At 51.5% G+C, this 14,631-nt stretch overlaps 2 protein-coding genes across 8 annotated transcripts in view; both read left to right on the top strand.

The window, feature by feature from the left end:
- The window catches only part of MOB3C (MOB kinase activator 3C), a 15,636-nt gene extending 12,612 nt beyond the window's left edge, over positions 1-3,024 (top strand). For both annotated transcript variants that reach the window (XM_027838110.1, XM_027838111.1), the window contains 2 exons: positions 30-232; positions 959-3,024. In XM_027838110.1, coding sequence (XP_027693911.1) covers positions 30-232; positions 959-988 — 233 coding nt within the window. In that variant the 3' untranslated portion in view covers positions 989-3,024. The remainder of the gene's footprint in view (positions 1-29; positions 233-958) is intronic.
- A 2,750-nt stretch (positions 3,025-5,774) lies between these two features.
- The window catches only part of MKNK1 (MAP kinase interacting serine/threonine kinase 1), a 47,169-nt gene continuing 38,312 nt past the window's right edge, over positions 5,775-14,631 (top strand). For 3 of the 6 annotated variants that reach the window (XM_027838212.1, XM_027838211.1, XM_027838205.1), the window contains exon 1: positions 8,732-8,818. The gene's annotated coding sequence lies outside the window, so the exon portion shown is untranslated. Of the gene's footprint in view, positions 5,856-8,731; positions 8,819-14,631 lie in introns of those variants that run through there. The other 3 variants (XM_027838208.1, XM_027838209.1, XM_027838206.1) reach the window with 3 other exon arrangements.

Below are 14,631 nucleotides of genomic sequence, written 5' to 3'. Positions count from 1 at the left end.
TGAATCAGTTCTTCCTCCCTCACCTGCAGGGGTCCCCTTTCCCAAGAACTTCCAGCAAGTGTGCACCAAGATCCTGACCCGCCTTTTCCGTGTCTTTGTCCACGTCTACATCCACCATTTTGATGGCATCATCGCCATGGGTGCTGAGGCCCACGTCAACACCTGCTACAAGCATTTCTACTACTTCATCCAGGAGTTCAGCCTCGTGGACCACCGGGAGCTAGAGCCACTGGTAAGACAGGCCTTAGGCCTCTCCCCTGCTGCAGGTGTTCTAGGCCCTCCTGCCTCCTTGCCCACCGTGTCTATTTCTCAGGGCCTTAAGGCTTACAAACCACTCCTCAACCCCCAAAGCCCATTATTAGCCCCATTTCATGGAGGAGGAAACTGAGGGCACAGGAGCCCAGGGTCGCAGAGCTAGTGAACATCCGAGCCAGGGTTTGAACCCAGGTCTCCTGCTTTTAGGCTCACTCCTTCTCAGGCTCCATGTCTTCATATCTAATGCAGGAGCCGTTGCCCTGCCTGGGAAGACTCTGCCCCTCTCTCTGTGGATACTGTGTTGTCCTCTACCCATCGAGGGCAGTGCGGGGCTCCTCTCCAGTCCTGTCCACATTGTGGTTTTGTGGCAGGAGGAACGTAGTCTCACGTCTTTGGCCACTCTGTTTGGGGCTTGATGGTTTTAGGGGTGGTTTGCTGTAAGGAAGCCTAATGTATAAACTTCTAACTAGATAAATGGGGAGACAGAGGTCACTCTTATTACAGTGGGATCCTTCCCCTCACCATTTCACTGCCACAGACCTTCATAAAGCCCAGAGAACACACTGGAGAACTGTCTCAGAGTATGAGAGCACAACCTTCTCAAGGGAGGAATGTACTGGGAGTGGGGGTGGGGAGAGAACAGGCCTGAGGGCTTCCTGATCCTCAGTCCTGACCTTCTTTGTCCATGCTTTTGACATTCCAGAGAGAGATGACAGAGAGGATCTGTCATTGAGCCCCCAGCCACTTTGGGGAAGATGCTGACCTTTGGCCTAGAGCTCCTGGGACCTTGGTGGGGAAAAGGTGACCGCTCCCATGACTGTGGACATGGAGGACCCACAGCACTCTCTTCCTCTGGTGCCCCTCCCTGAGGCCCTCCAAATTCCAGTTTTCATTTTCCAGAGTCTGCCCACATTCTCTCCTGCTGGAAGGTGGTCGGGAAGGACCAGGAAGAAAGACAGACAGACAGAAAAGGGACAAGCTTCAGAAATTGCTGCGAGGGAGGGGATCATGAATCTGAAATTTCCTTTGGGAGACCTTCCCCACCTTTACCCCAATCCGGGCAAATCCCCTGAGCCCTTCAGGGAGGTAGCTGATGTAGAGGTATAATTACAACCAACAATTCTTAGGAAGTGTAGGGGCCAGAGCCAGGAGGGTTGTGTGTGATGCTGTGAGATCACCTGCCTTCAAGGGGCTGTCAGTGAAGTCCAGAAGCATTTATTAAGGGCCTTCTGTGTGCCAGGCCCTGAGCTGAGGGCTGTGTGTCTGACTGACTGGCTCTTGTGCCTAGCTCTATGTGTAGATGTGGCTCCTGCCCTTTGTGTATGTGTGTGGTTGTGTATTCCTGTGTGACTCCCTGGCTTCATGTGTCAGAGCTGAGGGCCTCGTGCCTCGTACAGAAGCAGCAGTAAGTGGGGAGGGGGGTGTCTGTGCCATTATTCCTTCCCCCAGGGAAGACCTGTAGGACCAAGGATTAAGAGGTGGCTCCCTGAACAGTTGGGACCCTGGTCCTGGCTGCCCTGAAGGCCCCCTACCCAACTCTGGTTCACAGCCTGAGGCTTTCCTAGGAGAGATCATCTCATCCAGCCCTCACTGCGCCTGTGTTGGGAGGGAGGGGGCAGTGTGGAGGGCCCGGCTGCTCTCAGAGGCCCCCTGTCCCTCCCCACCTCAAGAAGTCATTTTCAGGGGATTGACCACAAGCCCAGCAACCAAGCAGGCCTTGCTTGCGTCCAGCCAAGCTCTCCTGCGCTGTATAGTCTGAGCTGCCGCTGCTGTGTCTTTGGCCCAGATAGAAGCCATCAGCTGAGAGCCCTTGCAAAGACATCTTTGGGCAAAGCCAGTCTGGGCTCCTGAGGCCAATGTTAGGCTGTCAGGGCACCACAGAAAAAGCTATTTGGATTGAAGAGACCATTCTTAGATTCTTGCCCACAGCTAGAGCAGATCCAGCCCTTTGGTCAAGCCCTTCGGGGAAAACCACTTTTCAGGATTTTTCACTGCTTAAAGCTAGAGTTACCAGTTAGAGAAACATGAAGGAGTGTGTGTCCAAGTCAGATCCCTCCTTCTCATGCTGTGCATCCATGCACACCCATCCTTCACACACTCATTGAAGACCCAGTGGGGTTGGAGGTGGAGAGAGAGTGAATGGGAGAGAGCCGAGGCCTGCTGGGGATGCCTGCTGACCTCTCTCCTTGGCCTTCCCAATCACCACCCTGATTAGATGCCACTGAGTTCTGCCCACTTATTCAGCCAATCATTACTGAATCTTCCCCTCAACTCTGAGCCAGGCCTAGCCAGGGGGAAGATGTGAGAAGGAGCAGAGCTAGTCCCTGCCCTCAGGGAGCTTGCGGTCTTAGCTTCTCAGAATGCAGGATCTCAGCAGAGCCTCTACCTGCCCACCTTGTAAACTCTGATGGAAGCTTTGCTGGGACCAGAGCCAACCAGACTAAACTAAGAGGGTTGGGGGAGACCCCCATGCCCTGAGACCTGAGCCTAATTGACTTCTGCCATTCCTAGGGACTATTCACTCTGAAGATGAGGAAGGAAGCAGACAGGGGGGAGAGGGGTATGGTCTGAGCCCAGAGGGGATTCCAGGAAGCCTTGGCTTCTGAGGGGGGGCCCACCCCACCCCTCCACCCAGCGGCTAATCAGAGTAATTGGAATCACCCTTTGCTGGGATCACTGCTGATCCATAGGGAAGGGGAAATTATTTTTCTTAAGTGAAGGAAAAGAGTGTATTGTTTTTATTTTTAAAGAGAAAAATAAAGAAGAAAGACAGCCTGTGTGTCTGGCCAGGTGGGCTCTTTGATGTCCAAAGATTTAAAAAGCAAGTACCACCACGCCCCTGGGGGACGTGCTTAGGTCTGAGATCCAGGGCCCAGCCTAGGGTGGAGCTAGTATGGCTCTGAGCTCTGGGTAGGCGGGCTCAGCCTGAGGCTGGTGGGGTCCTGGAGCTCTGACCAGCTGGGGCTTCCACTGGTGCTGAGAAAAAGGAATACAGGCGCTCCCCTAGAAGCGCTGGGGGGCTGGCCTTTGGAAAGACTTCTGAGCGCTCAATGGGGGAATTTAGAAGGGAGAACTAAGAGCCCTGGTCTGGCCCCCCCAAGATTGGTCCAACCCGGGCTCCAGACCTTGTCTTCTTTCCTCTCAGACTCAGAAGTGACCCTTCCTGATCCCTAGGCAAGGGGACACAGCAAACAAAACCTTATGGGCCCAGGAATGGTGTGCCCACGTTTTCTCTGGGCTAAGGCTAGGCTTCCAGAAGTCTTCAGGCCCGCCCCACCAATGGTGCCCGGAATTACTTCTGGGAGGTGTGATGAACCTCAAGCCCCAGAATCTCCGGGCTGGAAGGGACCTAGATCCCCTGGACAACATCACTGCTAAGTCATCCACCCTTCCTCGGAGCACAGATGGGCTATTCGCTTCTCACCAGGCAGCTCATTGCTTTACCCAGCAAAGTTCTACCAACCCCACAGGTATATTGGATCTGTCTCCACTCAGCCCTAGGCTCTCCTCCTCCATCAGCCCTGGCATCTCTGTCTGCCTTCTGGGGCCGAGCAGAACCCCGAAGAGCTGGCAGATACTTGGAGACGGCTCTCATGTCCCCCAGAGCCATCCCTTCTAAGGAAGGGGAGGAGGGAGAGGCACGCAACACTTACAATGATTTGTCACTACAAAGTAAAGATAAAGTCAGTCCAGTGATTTAGAGAGTGAAGGATCACTGACAGCTAGGGGAACTGGGAAGGGCCACCTGTCAGAGGGGACCCCTGGGCTGAGCCTTAAAGGAAAGTTGTGCTTGTCACTCCACCGAGGGACACTTGGAGCAGGTGGGCTCCCAGGGTGACCCTCCCCATCGCCCAGAACTGTGCTGCCTTCATATCACTAACTCAGAAAGCTTGCTCTGATCATGCTGTCCTGCATGAATTGGTGGACCAGCCTATCGGAGCTCAGGGAAATTATGCGGCTCCTAGAATCAGAGCCCGAAAGCACTTTAGAGGTGGTCAAGCACAACCCCCTTATTTTACAGATGAAGAAACTGAGGTCCAGAGAGGTCAAGTGATTTTCCCAGAGGCACACAGCTAGGAAGTGCACAAAGTGAGATTCCAACCCAGGTCTTCCTGACTCCAAGCCCGGTGCCCTATCTACTGTAACCTGCTGCTTCCTTTCAGGTTCTACATCTAACTTGCAAGAGAGAGACTTAGATCTCTCCAATATGCCCCCTTCTCTTCTCTGACACTGCCTTCCCCCTGGTGCAGACCTTCATCACCTCCCACTTGGACTGTTGCACTAGCTGCTGGGGGGTCTGTCTGCCTCAAGTCTCTCCCCACTCCAATCCTTCCTCCACTCAAGCTGTCAAAGTGACCTTCCTGAAGTGCAGGTCTGACTATAGCATCCCCCTACTTCATAAACTCCAGCAGCTCCCTGTCACCTCCAGAATCAACTGTAAAATCCTCTGTCGGTCAATACGCTTATTGTGGTGTCAGGAGTTAGATCCATCTAGTAATAAATAAACATTTATTAAGGACCTACTGTATGCCAAGCATTGTGCTAAGGACTAGGGACATGCAGAAAGGCAAAAGACAGTTCCTGCCCTCATGCACAATCTAATGGGGCACTTAAAGCCCCATGCACTGTTAGATTCAGTGATACTGGGCTCCTTACCATTGCTGGAATAAGACCCTCCATCTCTCACCTCAGGCATTTTCACTGGCTGTGCCCCCTACCTGGAATGCCTTCCCTCCTCATCACTGCCTCTTGGCTTCCTTCAAGTCCCTGCTAAAATCCCACCTTCTACAGGAAGCCTTTACTGATTCCACTTAATGCGAGAGCCTCCTCTCTGTTAATCGTTCACAATTTATCCTGTCAGTGGCTTGTTTTGTGCCATCTCCCCCACTAGATTGAGAGCTCCTTGGGGGCAGGGACTGGCTGTTACCTTTCTTTGTATCTCTAGCACTTAGCACAGTGCCTGGCACATAGTAGGTCCTTGATAAATGCTTGTTGACTAATGAGAGAGAAAGAAGGGTGGTAGTAAGAGAGACAGACAGAGAGAGAGGGAGGGAGGGAGGGAGGCGGGGGAGAGAGAGAGGTGGGGAAAGGGAAAGAAGAGAAGGCAAGGGAGGGGAAGGAGAGAAGGAAGCAGAGAGAGAAAGGGAAGAGGGAAAAAGAGAAGGGCAGAGAGAGATCTGGGATTTCATCCGTGGGGATGCTCCCCCTCTGTTTATCTTCTGCTCCCCATGCAGAGCAGGGGGTCATGGAGTCTTAGAGAGTGACAGCCCCATTCTGCCCCTGAGGTCGGCTGTGGGTCCCACAGGTGGCTGAGGAGCATGAGAACCAGTCGCGTATTTCCCCAAGGTTTTCAACCTCAAAGGAGGCTGAATGGAAAAGTACTGGCAAGAGCCTTGTGACTTATCTAGTGTTGTGCAAGGGCAGGAAGGCAGAAAGGAGGGGGCCTTGTGGTGTCACAAGTTATCTCTGGAAGGACAGCTGAGAGCAGACAGTGCTCAGGAAACAGAAACTTAAATAGAAAAGCAAAATAAGACAAGTGACAAGATGGAGAGCCTGAGTTGGAGTCAAGAAGACCTGGGTTCAAACCTGGCACTTGCTGGGTGAGTCACTTAACCTCTGTCTGCCTCAGTTTCCTCATTTGAGGTCACTCTTTCATCCTGGAAGGCCAATTCCCCCGAGGGCAGATGACTATTGCTCCATTTAAAGTTCTAGGGATAACTTGGAGGGGTTGTGGCTTCTAATACTATCACTCTCGAGCCCCTATGTGGTGTGCTTCCCAAGCGCAATCAGCCAGTTGATTTTGATTAGCTTTTACAAAAGAATATTTATTGAGAAGGTACAGCAAGGACAGAAGGTATAAAAACAACTGCCCACCCGTCTCTCCAAACCAAGAGGCACGTTCTCCCTTACACACACATACACGCAGTGTCTGGGGGAAGTTGGTTCAAACTTAGAGTACAAAGGTAATGAGGTAGACACATAAGGATCATGAGGGCCAAGGGACACCTTTATGAATCTTGTCACTGAGAGTTCTTTTCTCCCTTAATAGAGTCCCCACCGTCTTTGCTTTGGGTAGAAGTGTTAATGATGGACAGATTACTTCCAGTTGGTGGTGTGGTGGACCAAGCATTGGGCCTAGAGTCAAGAAGAATTGAGTTCAAATCTGAACTCAGACACTTTCTAGCTGTGTGACCCTGGGCAAGTCACTTAACCTCTGTCTGCCTCAGTTTCCTCATCTGTAAAATGGGGATAATAATAGCACCTACTTCCAAGGGTTATGAGGATCAAATGAGAAAATATTTGTAAAAGCAATTAACACAGTGTCTGGCACATAGTAAGTGCTCTACAATGCTTATTCCCTTCCCCCACCTCCAACTTTGCACAGGCTGCTTCTTCCCCTCACCATGGCCTCCTGGCCATTCCATAAACAAGACCCTCCATCTCTCCACTCAGGGAATTTTCTCTTACTATCCTCCCTGCCTGGAACACTCTCTCCTCCTCTTCTCTCCAACTACTGACCTTCCTGGCTTCCTGTGAGTGCCTTGAGCTGGCCCAAGATGGTGCAGCACTTCAGTATTGAGTTCAGGGCTGGAAGCCAGGAGTCTTAGAGGCTGCTACTCAGTGCACTGGATGGAGCACTGGACCTAGAACCAGGAAGACCTGAGTTCCAATCCAACCCCAGATGCTTAACTAGCTGTCTAACCCTAGGCACATCACTTGACCTCTGTTTGCCTCAGTTTCCTTAACAGTAAAATGGAGACAATAACAGCACTTCTCCTCCTAGGGTTATTGTAAGGATCAAATGAGACAATAATTAGAAAATGCTTAGTACAATGCCTGGCACACAGTAGGTGCTATATAAATATTCCCCCCCCCCCCCGCCACTCTCAGCTTCCCCCTTTCTGCCTCCTTTTCTGTCCTGTGTCCCATTCTCCTCCTGACCTTCTGATCATCCCAGGGTTTATTCTCACAGTCCCTGCTAATGATGGGGATGGGACCTGGACCCCTGAAGCCTGAGATCTAGGCTGCTGAAATGTATGGGAAAGTTCAGGGGCTTTTAGGTTGCTTTTATTTTTTTAATGTTTTCATTTCCTCGCTTTGACAGCGCCCTGCCCGGCTGATGCCTGCCCCGCTGATGCCTGCCCCGCCCTGCTACTCCAATTCCTAGTGTCTTCTTTCTGTAAAATTACTCCACAGATGTGTATATATTTCATTTTCTGTCTTCATTTATGTACATGCGGTTTCCCCCATAATAGCTAATAACTAAAATGTAAATATTGCTTTAAGGTTTGCAAGGCACTTTGCAAATATGATCTCATCAGATCCTCACAACAATCCTGAGAGGTAGATGCTGTTATTAGCCCCATTTTACAGATGAGGAAACTGAGGCAGACAGAGGTTAAGTGACGTGCCCATGGTTACACAGCTAGTAAGCGTCTAAGTTCACATTTGAACCTATTAGAACATTAGCTTCTTCAGGGCAGGGACTGTTTCCTTTTGGTCTGGTACTTTGCCTAGCAGGCACTTACTTTATAAATGTTTGTTGAACGAATCAATGAAGGACGGGAGAGCTGCATTTGGTACCACTGTCCCAACAGGAAGTTGTGAAGTGGTGCCCCAAGGTCAGCACAGTGGCTAAGACATAAGGACTGGATTCAAATCCTATCCCTGACACTCCAATACTGTGAGACCTTTAAGTCAGTTGGGCTCTCTGAGTCTCAGTTTCCTCATCTGTAAAATGGGGATAATTATTCTAGCGCAACTTAGCACAATGGTATAACCTGTGAGGCACTTTCTGGATCTTAAAAGAGCTCCGGGAAGGTCAGCTCCTATTTTTAGACAGTGAGCTCCCTGAGGCCAGGTACTGTCTCTAGCCCTTCTTTGTATCCCCGGAGCCTCGAACACCATAGGAGCTTAATTAATGCTAGCTGACTGATTACTATTCCCAAAGGTTCTGGGATCACCCCCAGCCAGGCAGTCACTCATTCCACCCAGACCTAGGTTCGTGGAGAAAGGAATTCTCTCAGCGCTTAGCACTGTGCCTGGCACACAGTAGGCGCTTAATAAATATTTACTGATTGACTGATTGATATAAGCCCTGCTCACCACAGCAGGAATTTCGCCTATGCATTCCCCTGATCCTAGTGCGCCTGCGCAAAACCGCCTCCCCCCCTCCTCGCGAGTCCCCAGGGCGCATGCGCTCCTCTATCTGAGCCGCCCCATTTCTTCGTCACGCCCCTATACTAGAGGAGGGACGGGGCGGAGGGAGTGGTCGTGTAGGAGGTCGGGAGAAGGTCAGGGCGCAGGCGTAGCCCCGCCTCAGCGCCGATCCGCCTATTCTAGGAGAGAGGAGGTTCCCGGGAGAGGGGGAGGAGGTGACTGGAGGTCTTCAGAGCGCAGTCTCGAACCTGCCCGGATCCCCTCGCCGGCTACAAGAAGACCCAAGGCGCAGGCGTATCCCCGCCCCCGCTCCTCCCCGTGCTTCCGGGTTCCCAGCTGAGCCGTGACCCATCCGAGAAGACCTAGGCGCGGGACCCAGTGGGAGACCAAGGGGGAGGCGGAGGTGAGAGGGGCTTTTGGGGAGGAGAGAAATCTGGGAAAGGGGGAAACTGGGGAGGGGGAAGGGTCTGTGAGGAAGCCCCGTCCCTTCCAAGGAGGGAACAGGGGTAGGAGTTGTACTTGTTAGAGGGTAGCGGTGTTGGTGACCCGACTGTAGGTGGTCTGAAAAAGATCCGGAGGTATTAGTGGACCACCGGCTCAATGGTCGTCAGCAGTGGGATGGGGCAGCCCCAGCAAAGCTCATGGGATCTTGAGCTGCATTAAGAGGGTCAGGGAGTAGACGTAGCCCCGCCGCTTTCTGCCCAGCTTAAGCCCCCTCGGGAGTGTTGTGACCATTCCTGGGCAGCTAGGATGGGCAAAGGTCCGTGTCCTGTAGAGGCTGGTGGAAGGAGCTCCGTGGGTGACGTTGAGATGGAGAAAGGGGGGACCGGGGTGCATCCCAGCTGTGCTTAAGTAGCGGAAGGAGAGAGAGGGCTGCCCCGGGCCCAGAGGACAGAACCAGGAGGAGAGGCTCCACAGAGCCCGACTTGGGCTTCCCGACAGCTCGAGGTGTCCAAGAATGGGACGGACCCTTGGTCAGGCATGGCGGACCAGGGGTTCCATTTTGGCTCTGGGTCGGCCCCCAGGGTTTTCCATCTCTGGTTCAGGTGTGATGTGGCAGCCGCAGGTGAGAAGGAGGTGGGAGGGGCTGGACCCCGTCTCCTTGGGTGCTGCCTTGGGTTCTGAGTTGTAGGAAGGACATAACAAGCTGGGCTGGAGGAGGGCGACCGGGGTAGGGGAAGCCACTGAAGGAATTGGGGGCTTTTTAACCTGCAGAAGAAAGACTTTGTGGAGGGGGCGGAGTAGTGGTGGGGGGAGGAGCGTAGGTAGAGTAGCCGTCTTTAAGTATTTGAAAGGCTGTTGTGTGAAGAGACTGCTTTAACAGAATTGCAGAATTTGATCATTGGCAGGCCCTCAGTGGCTGTCTGGTCCAACCCTACAGGACAGGAATCTGAACTGGACCACACCAGCCGAGTGATCATCCAGCCTCCACTTGGAGACCCCCCCCTCCCAAGGAGGGGAACCCACCACTCGTCAGGGTGGCCCATTCCACGCTGGGCCACGGCTCCAGAGGACAGAATTAGTACTGGGGGAGTCTTGCTGTGGGAGCAACTTCCTAACAATTAGGGCTGTCCTGAGATGGAATGGGGCTGCCTGGTGTGGTGGTGGGCCCCTTCTCTTGGGAGGGCTTCAGGTATAGGCTGCACACCCCATTGTTGGGAATGTGACAGAGGGGAATGTTTATTCATGGACTGTTGGGATGCAGTGGCCCGAGGTCCCTTCCAATTTTGTGACCTCAGTGAGAGTGTGTATGAGGAGGGTCTTTGCCAGAGAAGGCACATGGCAGCTTTATGAAGCTGCTCAACTCATGCTACTCCAGGGTGAGAAGACCCACCTGGACCCTCCTGGGTCCTCAGCTGTGTTGGCTCCAGCTGGTGGGGTGGCTTGCTGGCTTGATCTCGGGACAAACAGTGAGTGCATTCGGGGCACAGTCTGGGGCCAGGAGTGCTTTTTTCCTTTGTAGAAGTCTCCCTGGCCTCATGAAGAGCAGACCAGGAGGGGGAGGGAGCTGTGTGGCGACGGCTCCCCCATTTGTGGCCTTCAGCATCTTTCCCAGCCCCGACCCCATTTTGGCTCTTCTCCGTGCTCTTCCCATTAGCTGCTTGCTTCCACTGAAGGCCTTTTTGAAACCCTTATTTTTTTTTCTTCTTTTGCCTGGAGTTACCCTGTCACATGTATGTCACAGATGTGTTTTACAGTGACTGGGGGAATTTGGTGACAAGAAGGTGGGATGGCTTTTCCCAGCCCAGCATCCCAGGCACGTTTCCTTGCCCTCTGGAGCAAGCCACATCTTCCATTGGACCCAGCTGCCTGGGAAGATGGATGGTGAGAAATTCTGTGGTCATCTGGGTGTCTGTCAGCTGCTGCCAGGCCCAGCAGGTTATCCTGGTGGGACCTCAATGAGCTCTAACAAGCTAGCACTGGGGCATTCTCTCTTATGAGAAAAGGCTCCTCTCAGTGGTGGGGTTGGGATTAACAGGGCATAAACATTGTGCTTGGCATGGCTTTGTAAGCTTGATGGAAATATCATGCTTGTGGATGCAGCCATCTTCTAAAAATATCCTAACTCTTGTCTAGAACACGTGAAGTTTTTCCTTGTATCAAGCCTAAATTTATCCTTGCAGCTTCTTCCTGTTCCTCCTGGTCCTGCCCTCCTGGCCCACACCAAACAAGTCTAATTGGTGTGTGTGACACGGTAGCCCTTCAGACACTTGAAGACAGCTCTCATCTTTCCCCAGGGAATTTTTGCAACTCTAGTAAAGTGCCAGGGTTGTGAATGTGTACATCTAAAAATATCCAGACTGTTACTTCTGACATATCACCGATCCTGAGCCCTCTTATCTAGGCCAAAGAACCCTCCAGTTCCTTCAGCTGATTCTCATATGTTATGGACCAAGGCTGTCCTTGTGGTTGTTAAGTCATTTTCGGTCATGTCTAACTCTTCATGACCCCATTTGGGGGTTTCTCAGCAAAGATACTGGAGTGGTTTACCATTTCCTTCTCCAGCTCATTTCATAGATGAGGAAACTGAGGCCCACAGGGTGAAGTGACTTGCCCAAGGTCACACAGCTAGTAAGTGTCTGAGGCTGGATTTGAACTCGGGGTCTTCCTGACTCCAGGCCTGGAGCTCTATCCTAGGCTCTCCACCATCCTTCAGATATTTGAATCAAGTCATCATTTCCTTCATTCAGTCTGGTGCCATTTGCAGTCTGGAGTTTCTGGAGGACTTCACCATCTTCTATTCAGATTGTGAGCTAGATGCCAGACTAGCAGACTTTGATCTGTTGTCTCCCTGTCCGGGAATCTCTCTTGATTTTAACTCATGTGCTGGCTGCTCATCCTTTCCTTTTTCCTAAGGAGACCTTAAGACTTTAAGGAGCTATGCCGCACCAGATCAGAAGCTTTTTGCAAAATCATTATCCTCTCCACCACCTTCCCCTAGATTAAGAGGCAGTATCGCTCATTATTTTTTCCCTTCTTCCAGGTATTACAAATTACTTTATCTGCTGATTATTGCCCTTGGTTACCACATTTCCCTGTTTGCTGAGGAGATGATTTCTAGGCTCTGTTGCAACCCCTTGTTGTTATAAATTGCCTTATGTCAACCCCGAGAACAAATGACCAAAGAGTCACAGAGGTTTTGCAGTCGCTGTTAACTCTGAAAAAGCCAGAGAGCTCACACAGGTTATCAAAACTGCAGTTAACTCTAAAAATAAAATAAAATCAAAGAGATAATGGTGATAAGCAAAAGTTTTCTTTATTCTGTTGAAGGAGGGAAACTAGACACGGGTGCTGGGGCCCCCTCTAGTAGGAGACCCACTTTAGTGTGGGCAAATCTCAATACTTATACCTGTGGCTCTGCATTGAGCTGTAGCCCTGACAAGTGACAGGTAACAGCAACAATGAAAACAGTTTGGTTCTTAGCAGGACTTCGTGATCGGAACACGAGTACTGCAGGTGCTTGTCTAAGCTCAGGGACCACCTGGTGCTGGTGTGAAATAATTCTGGGATTTTGCTGTGGCTGAGATCATCCAGAGGGTGAGTGCAAAGGATTGTTGTTATGTCAAGCTCAAGGCATAAGGTCTTGCTGGGCCTTAGTGTCCCCTAATAGTAAAAAGAGAGGGGTGGTCTTGGTGTGGGGATTCTGACACTTTATCAGTTGAATTTCCATAGAAGGTTTCCACTTCAGTTTCCCTCCCCCATCATTGTCTCTCCCCGCTCCCCTCCCCACTGGTTTCTCTCTTTTGCTGTTTCATTTTCTTCCTCTCTTTCTCTTTTCCTTTTCCTTCCTCTCCCTACCTACTTCTCTCTCTTTTCTGGGTTTCCTCTGACTTTTCCATCTCTGACTACTCCTTAATTTCCTCTGAGGGATTATCACCCATGTTCTACCCCCTGGTTGTATTCCAAGGTTCTGTCCTAGGACCGCTTCTCTTTCTTCACTGTCATGGTGACCCATCTACCTAACCCCTACTCCCCTTAGTATCTCCCTGCATGTCTGCTCGTGCCTTCCTCTGTGCACCCTGGAATTCCGTCTCTATCATTAAAAGAAAAAAAGGAAGTCCCTTCATTTTAGACTTCTTCCCTAATGTTCTGTCCACCTTCTGGCTTGCACTGAGACCTGGTTGCCATCGGATGACCCTTGGCCTTCCTTGCTGCCCCGGTTGTAGCTTCTTTCCTAACTGCCAAGTGGTGTCCCACCGCTGCCAAATTCTCCTCCTCCCACCTGCTGTCGGCCAGCAACCCGTCCTTCTTTGGGGTTCCGTGGAGCCATGGTTCTCACCCAACTCAGATCCTTATAACTGCGAGTGACTGATCCCTGGCACAGTCTCCCTCCTTTCTCTGTGCCTTCAGGGCCGGCTTCACAGTCTCCCTTTTCACCCCAATCATTCCCTCTTCCTCGATGCCGTATCCTTCCTCACCCTGCCTTCCGTCCTCACTCTGACTTCACTGCTTGGTACTTCGCCAAGCCAACAACCCTGTTCTGCGTACGCTCCTCTGGTTTCGTCATCTTGAAGCTTTAGTCGACCAGCCCAAGTGTGTGCTACCTCCTACTTTACGGTCCTTGTTATCTCTCGTCCGGGGCCTTGCCAAAACACGCTCCAGGAGCATCCCGCCATCAGCATCCTCCACTCCTCCTCAAGCGCTGGGGGAAAGCGTTCTTGGTGCTACCTCGGTCCACTTTTTCATCCCACTTGGGCTCTCACTGCAGCAAGGCAGTCCTTTTATTGGTCCCTAATTGATCATCTTTCCCACGTTCCACAGTGGTTATTCCAAGCCTGATTATCCCTCCTTAGGCCTCCCACAGGACCCACTCCCCTCACCTTCTCAGCTGTGTTCCATATTTCGTATTTTACTGAAACAATGGAAACTGTTCACTGAGAGCTTCATCTTCATTTGATAACCCATCAACATTATCCCCCACTATTTACTCTTTTACTTCTGTCTCTGATAAAGATGTGGCCCTTCTCCTCAACGTAGGGAAATAACCAGTCCTTTACGTATGCCCCCAATCCCTTCCCTCCTATCTTTGCTTCCAGTATCATCCTTTCTCTCTAAATTTCAATTTCTCCCTATCTCCTTGGTTCCCCTGCCCTATCCTTTAAAAAAAAAAGTCCTCACTTCCCCCTAGCATTCCTTAAGCTCCATCCTATAGCCTGCCTCCATTTCCGGGACAAACCCCTTGAAAGAGCTTGGTGCTTCCCCCTTTCCTGTCACTCTGTCCTGAGCTCTCTACCGTCTGCTCCTGACCTGAGACAGCTCCAGCCAGAGTTACCAGTGATCTCGTAGTGGCCAAATCCAGTGGCCTCTGCATTCATTCCTCATCCTTCTTGATGGCTCTCCTACACCGAGACCGTCGACCAGCCTGTCTCCTTCAAGTTTCAGTGACTCTGCTCCCTCCCGGTTCTCCTCCCTGTCTGGCCCACTCTGCGGCTTCTTAGAGCCAGAGCCTCATTCCCGGCTTGCCCTCTAACTACCGATTCTCCCCAAGGCCCTGTCTGCCCTGAGTCCTCCCTTTTCTCTCATAATCACTTTATCAGCTCCCATAGGTTTAATTACCTCCATTATGCAGATCAAATCTAAATTCTTCTGTTGTCCTTGGCCCCTTCCTACCTTTCTAGCTTTACACAGTACCACCTTCCATGCCTTCCATGCCTGCCTTCCATGCCTGCCTTCCATGCCTGCCGTCCATGCCTGCCGTCCATGCCTTCCATGCCT

This window comes from Vombatus ursinus, unplaced genomic scaffold, assembly GCF_900497805.2.
Source record: "Vombatus ursinus unplaced genomic scaffold, bare-nosed wombat genome assembly UNPS02014825.1, whole genome shotgun sequence".
NCBI classification, from domain to species: domain Eukaryota; kingdom Metazoa; phylum Chordata; class Mammalia; order Diprotodontia; family Vombatidae; genus Vombatus; species Vombatus ursinus.
Note: the sequence above shows the minus strand (reverse complement) of the source record. Positions and strands in the feature narration are given on the sequence as shown.